Source organism: Nuphar pumila, chromosome 1 (assembly GCF_984573655.1).
Source record: "Nuphar pumila chromosome 1, dmNupPumi1.hap1.1, whole genome shotgun sequence".
Classification (NCBI taxonomy): Eukaryota; Viridiplantae; Streptophyta; class Magnoliopsida; order Nymphaeales; family Nymphaeaceae; genus Nuphar; species Nuphar pumila.
The window spans coordinates 39,287,622-39,294,952 of record NC_143249.1 but is presented as its reverse complement, the minus strand read 5'-3'; the positions used below and the strand labels follow the sequence as shown (position 1 = coordinate 39,294,952).

General features: G+C 35.7%; 1 protein-coding gene across 1 annotated transcript; it reads right to left on the bottom strand.

The window, feature by feature from the left end:
• Positions 1-4,961: 4,961 nt before the first annotated feature.
• Positions 4,962-6,995, bottom strand: LOC149848753 (uncharacterized). Its single transcript, XM_090005191.1, has 2 exons — positions 6,497-6,995; positions 4,962-5,483 (listed from the first exon to the last, which is right to left on the bottom strand). The coding sequence occupies exons 1-2, from the start codon at positions 6,768-6,770 to the stop codon at positions 5,176-5,178; spliced, it is 582 nt and encodes a 193-aa protein (XP_089861317.1). The 5' UTR covers positions 6,771-6,995; the 3' UTR covers positions 4,962-5,175.
• Between the last annotated feature and the right edge of the window lie 336 nt (positions 6,996-7,331).

The following is a 7,331-nucleotide window of genomic DNA, read 5'->3' as shown; positions in this document are numbered from 1 at the left end:
AGTTAGGTGGGTGACTAAAGTGTAAAGTTAGGAGTTAGGGTTAGATAAGTTTATATATATATATATATATAAACTTATATCAGTTTTATTTTTCATATTTTCTTAAATTTTAATTCATTTTATTTGGCTATTAAAACCAGTGTTGTTAAACGAACAAAACTGTTCTGAATTGGCCAATTAAATATGAAATGCCCACAATTCAATACAGGAGCCGATTCAGTCCTCTCTGAAAATCAACTCAGGACTTGAATCAGATGTGTTGGGCAAAATCAAGACCTCGGGGTTGAATCACTTTTTTATTTCTTTTTTTTTTATTGTTTACATTAAAAATGTTTTAATTAGGCTATGAAAAACGATTTGATTCAATATTATTTTGGCTTTTATTTTTAACTGATTCTGTCCACGTTTTTCTTTTTCTTTTTCTTTTTTTATTTACACGGAGAAACCACCTCCAGGATCAGAGACCTAGCCGCGTTGGCTCTGCCTGCCATACCAGCATTCAACTGTCCCGGCAGCATAAAACTCGGTTGGCTTACCCCTTGCCCCCTTATCTACATGACACAAGAAAAAAAAAATTAGGTCAGGCTACATGTTGCAAGTGAAAATCTTCTTCCCCATTACTTACATGACACAACACAAGTACCAACTGGACTCATTTGCTGGCCAAACTTTTTAGAGGTTGCATGTGTGGGTTGCTTTTCACAATCTCTCTCTTTTTTTTTTATGGCGAGAAACCCTTGCCGAAGCGAAGAAAACCCAGGTGGGGCCCACGGCTTTCACGATCGCATCGTCAACTTTTTTGCCATACCCAAAACAGAAGAGAGTCAAGACCAAGATCAGGATGGTCCCCTTGGCTACTGGTGATTCCAAAAGGCGTAGGGGCATCAGCAATGCCAGTAGGGGACAGCCAATAGCCAAAATGCACTGTGTCCTGTGTCCACAATGACAACTTTTGGGCCATTTTGGCCAATAGCCAAAATGCACTGTGTCCTGTGTCCACAATTACAACTTTTTGGGCCATTTTGTTTCCCTCAACCTTTTGAATTCAAAAGGCTTCTTTAACGATGGGATCAGTGATTGAAAGTTTGGACGGTTCCACAGTTTAAAAACTTTCATAGGAAAATAATGTTTTGCTTATAAGAGTTTTTGATATGAGAAGTTTTACAACAACAAAAATTTTCCTGGTTTGTGTAGCATAAGAAAAACAGAGTTGAAAAATGTGAAAAAATGAGAGAGAAGAGGAGGGGTGGTGGAATACCACTAAGAGAAGTATACTTAAAAAACTAAAGTTTTTGTAATTGGCATATATTTGGTTAAAACCTGCCATGAAAACCACATTCTGACTTTTAATTAGAGAATACTCAACAATGGGATCCAAAGAATGAATGATTGATCTAGATGCTAAAATAATTATGCTTTGGAATAAACATGAGTGATCAAATGGAATAAAGTGGCTCCATAAGAACTTATACCTGAAATTAACACACACACACACACACACACACACACACACACACACACACACACACACACATATATATATATTAATTTGTAAGTATTTTTATAATAAATAAATATATATATTGAGAGAGAGAGAGAGAAGTATTTAGGTCTTAAACAATCCTATCTCCTAAACCATCTAAATATCTTAGAAAAAGCATATGCATAAGTGTTTGCTTAATCTACAGGTGACTTACACAATGTACGTAAAGAGAAAACATTCTTTACATTAAATGCTTTTCATGTTAATTTAGATGTGTTTTTACAATAATAAAAAAATAAAGGCTTATATCACGCTAAGACTTGATAGAAAATTAAATGTTTTGGTGAAATTGATTTGATGCAAAGCATGAGTATTAGTAAATAAGCAATGATAAATACATATTAGGTTTGGATTAGTAAAAAAACACATCTACCAGGAAAGTTTTTGACCATTTTATTGACAACTCAAATTCATGACCAACTTCACCATAAAAAAACTCTGTTATGCATACATTGGATTTTTTATTTGTCGTTTGTGGTAATGGTCAATGTAAGTTGATCTTTGATATATATGTTAAAAAATTATGAGCAAAATGATAACAAAACACAACAATAAAAGGGATAGTAAATATGATATATGTAATTCGGTCTATGATCTATGTATACGGGTAAAGGAAATTAAAGTTTTACTAAGATGAACAAAAAAGAAGATATATTCAAACTTTCAATGTCAAAGACCCCCAAGGAAGCTCTTTCAAAATGCTATTCTCTCTAAATGAGTTATTCTCAAAAGAAGGTCTCATAAATCTCATGTAAAACACCATTTTTATAACCCACATATGAACTTGACCTACTTTAATTATGACTCTCACCTCATACGAACTTTAAAAAAGATAAAAAAAATACTTTTAAAAAGACAACTTTTCATGATAAGTCAAAGTTGTCTCATTATTAAATTAGGTTGATATTAGGAAACTTGGGTTGTCACGGATTTTCTATCCCATTATTCTTTTAAATCTAAGACATATCGTAGAGCAAAGCGGGTCTAGAATTCAAGACATATATACATATATATATATATATATATATATATATATATATATATATATATATATATATATATATATGGGGTTTCAAACCCCTTAATTGAAACTCATAGGAACAGGCCATTTTAATCAAGTCTGACCCATCAATGAGTTCAGCATGGTAAAAATAGTAGGAATTGACCCTTGGATCATATGTTTTATATGGTGTATGCCTCTTATAAATAAACGACCCTAGGATCAAATTATAAAGTATATTTAATGCAAAATAAGCATATATACTATAATGATATCAGTTTCGTGGATATTAATATCCAAGAAAAGCTTCTCAACAAAAATGTCCAAGAGGTTGATAACAGAGAGAAACATCAAAATTGTCCAACTGAAAAATGCCCCCCAAGTCAAAAAAAGACATTTAGTTATTTTGGTGAGTTTTTTTTTTTCAGATAGGCAAAGGGGCCGTCTCCCTGCTCTCACCAACTACATATTGGCTGGCCTCCGGTTGGTAAAGCCCTTGACGGGGGATTACACCCAGCTTCGATCTTGGGCAAGGGATGCCTGTCTTTTTGGTGAGAGATGGTTGTCCATATATTTGGGACAAAATTAGACTTGATGGATAGAGATACTATTGTTTGTGTGGTGCACTAAAAGAACAGTCAAAGACTTCCTGATACTGCCAAACAAATGGTGCACAAGTTTAACCTCGTCTACATACTCCCAAATAATTGAGGATGTGAATAGACTGTGCATTCCATCTATAGACATTCTAAATAAAATTAAGAGCCTAATTAAAACTAGGTTTTATGCTCCTGTGGGCTCCACGCACCTTGCTAGGGGCAGCTCGATTTGCCTTGAGATGAAGGGACATCTCAAAGTCGAAACCCGTTGGGTGCAACCCATGTGCAATCCGAAGCACAGAAAGCAGGGAAGGGTAACAAGGCAATGGTCAATGTTGCACCTCTCAGTGACCCAAAAAAATCGGTGGTTTCTCCCCCAACATAAGAAACATTATTTTTTTTTAAGTTGAAAAAAAAAATTTCTATGACAGTGATAGCATTTAGTTAAAATGGCATCCAAGTATTGATCTCATTTGAGCAAGCTTGGGAGGCCTTCTAAGTCCAACTTTTTGTTTTCCATGTAAATTGCATACTGGTCTCTCTTTATGAAGAGGCTTCATCATCAGTTTTGGATCTTTCATGTGCTTTTGAGATCTCTAAGGGCGCGTTTGGAATGCTCTTTGATTCTTGGATTTGCTCAACTTCTTGTTGTTGCATATTACAATCACAACACTTTCTCAAGTTTAGTGGAAAGTAAGACACTGCAAGTTGTAATTGCGACTCACTTGAGAATATTTATCCCTTGAATTTTGTAAACATTCCTCACAAAAAACAATTGTAAAAATTAATCACAAGACTGACCTTGTGACCGACAATCAGAGCTTTTGGATTCTCAGCTGTGATTGCTCATCCCACATACGCGCCATGGTTGTTAATTAGAATATGGCACTTTCATGTAAGCTCTCTCTCTCTCTCTCTCTCTCTCTCTCTCTCTCTCTCTCTCTCTCTCTCTCTATCTATCTATCTATCTCTCTACGTATGTATGCGTGTGGGCATTGGACGAATATATTGGCCGATATTCTTACAAATTATGTTTGTGTAATGTTTGTCCAATCCCATCTGCAATCTCTTTTTTTTTGGAGGAAAGGCATTGAACAGATCATTTCACCATTAACCATAAGCGTCTCTAATGTGTCCTTCCCCAATCAAAGAATTTTACTACTGCTGCTGTCTACATCCCTATTGAAAAGGAACACAATATAAAGAGTTTGAAGGCAATCCTTTTTCCTCTCAAATAAATACAATGTTTTCCTAGGAATCGATTTCTTTGATTGGTATATCTTGACATGCAGTTCCCATCAAGGTGTTCAATTTGTGGGTCATTGGTCGGTGCAAATGGTAAGGTTCTGTCAGTGTGGAGATGTGGGTTTGATTCTTGAGGTCACACCTTTTATCAGATCAGATCAAGTGATCTGCCACCGTCCACAATGTACACAAGGATCATGTGGGATGAAGCAATGGACGGTGAAGATGTCAAATCACTTTTTTAAAGTGATTTGACAGATCACCTGATCTGCACTCCTTTACCAAGAGAGCAGATCAAGTTGGCATCCTCACGGTCCACGATGTATACAAGCACCATGAGGTCCTTGTGGGATGAAGCTATGGACGGTGAAGATGTCAAATCACGTGTTCAGTTTTTGCATTTATCAAGAAAGCAATGCTTACCAACGGGGGGGGGGGGGCTCCACTTGTCTGGTACAAGCAGCTAGTGCAGGTTGCAGGTTCAAAACCCAATGGTCTAGTTGTATAACTGGTAGGGTCTGCCTAACCCCAGCTTGCCTTTCAAAAAGAGAGAGAAAGCAATGCTCCTAATTAAACTAAATGTATACAAATATTTTCATTCAAAGTCAAAAAAAGCAAAATTGAAACAATTGAAAAGAGGACTCTCTTTTCAATCCCCCACAACTCAATTATGTAGCCACTTGCTTTACAAAGTTACATACACATCGATCCAACAAGTAAGATGTATTATATAGTGATTCCACTATTTTTCTTCTCTTCCTTCTATTCTGTCCTTTTCATTCTTTTGCTTAATCAGTACTAGTCCTCTTTATTGAGAATGTTCTTAACCAATTTCTCTTGCTCTTTGATGCTTCTGATTTGGTAGCTTTGCTTCCCTTATTGGACCTCTTCCACCTCGTAAGCTGGAAGAGATAACCAACCTTCTTTCGCCACCTAAGCGCCCCACGTGGCTTTGCATGCTCTACCACAGTCTTGGACTTCTTGTTTAGATTGTGGCTGCAAGAGAAATCAACAGATTCCCAAGAAAACCGCGGGCTTGTTCCATTTTCCCATGATGCTTTACCATTGTTCTCAAACTTGATAGATATAAAAGAATCTGCATAATTAAACATACTTTGTATCACCATTAATTAACGGAAGTCATCTCTCTCTCTCTCTCTCTCTCTCTCTCTCTCTATATATATATATATATATATATATATATATATATATATATATATATATATATATATATATATAATGGTAATGGCAGTAATTTGAACTGCTTATGGAAAGATTTTGCATTAAGCAGTATATTCTATGGTTGGTTTCAGAGCGTGGAATACTTTTAGCTGGGCAATTAATTAAGGCATACACCAAACTTGACATGTCCTTTTTGAGACAAATTTCTTCAAGATTAAAATTCAAACCACTTAGATTTCATAAGACAATCAAATTGCTCAAGTTCAAGATACAAATGTTTTTAGTCCCTTTAATTTCCTAGCAAGCTTAGGATACAGATGATAATGAAACCATAGAAGGTAAATATTGATGATCGCTTTAAGCAATTGGTTGTTTACCATACACTAGAAGAATTTGATATCCAATTATCAAGTCCAGTAATGGCACAAATGAAATAACACAACCAAGATCAAGTTTATGACTAGTTTTCTTATAATGGCAAGCTCAAGGCTTTGGGTGAGCTCTTTGTCAGCAATAAAAACTGAGATAAGTAGTTCTTAATCCGAATATATGGGGTGTAAAACCATACATAGGAAAATATCAATGAAGAAAAATCTCATGATATTTTGAAAAACCTAGTTTTTCTTTGGCAATTCACAACAACATATCAGCATTTAATGAAAACATAAAATATTTGTAACATAAAAAATACAAATAATATACAAAAACTGTGCAAAGCATGCTTTTATTGTGCTGATAGAAGGTTAGATCATGATATTTTCAAAATAGTTGATATATCAAAATTATCATATTGTTGGTATATTAAAACCTTTGAAAATATCAGTAGATATTTGTGACTGAATAAAACATGTAAAAGAAATATATCAGTTGCATTGAGCTAAGCAAAATTAAATAAGTGAAAACTACCAAAGCATTAAGCCAGTGTACCTTCAAGACTGATAGAAGCATCCAGGTCAGTGATGTCAGATTTCCGGTGCCGAAATTTGAGGCGGAGTAAGGAGCCCAATGCAGATACCTTAGGAAGGGAATATGTCTTCCTTGGAGAGACCTTTGTAGATGTATCTCTGCACGATGCATAGTTCCCTTGTTTTGATGCCAGATTGAGAAGCCTATCTCTCAAACAAAGGGCACATATTCCAATTACTACCTCTGTGGGGTGGAAGGAACATCTTAGGACTTCCTCTCCATATACATGCTTCATGTTGTGAAGAAGGAAAGAGAAAGGCTGTTTCAACCAAAACTCTCAAGTGTAGACATGAAGAGATAAGCCCTTGTGTGTGTGTGTATATATATATATATATATAGCATGAAAGACCAAGGTTGGTGCCAAGAGCTCCATAAAGTCAGAGGGGTTACCCATAGGTCCCCATTATTTTTTGCTCCCCAAGGAAATGAAGAAATTTAATGTGCATGGATTCATTCAATAAGAACAAAAGAATAACATATTTTCCTTCCCTAGAAATCTTCTTCCTTTATGAAGTAACAATAATTCCTAAACAAGAGGCAAGCACCTATATATATAGAGAGAGTAATGGAAAGTTCAATTTGACACTTTCACTATACGTGTTAGATGAATGTAAGTATAGGTGAGTAATGGAGCAGGCAAATAAATTCTCACATGGGATGGGACCACCTTTGTGTGTTTGGTCGGCCTTTAATTCTGGTCCATCATAATTCAAAAATTCAGTGCAATGTTTGGACAGCTATTCACACCCGTCCCCCCCCCCCCGTCTCTCTCTCTCTCTCTGCATACCACACTTTA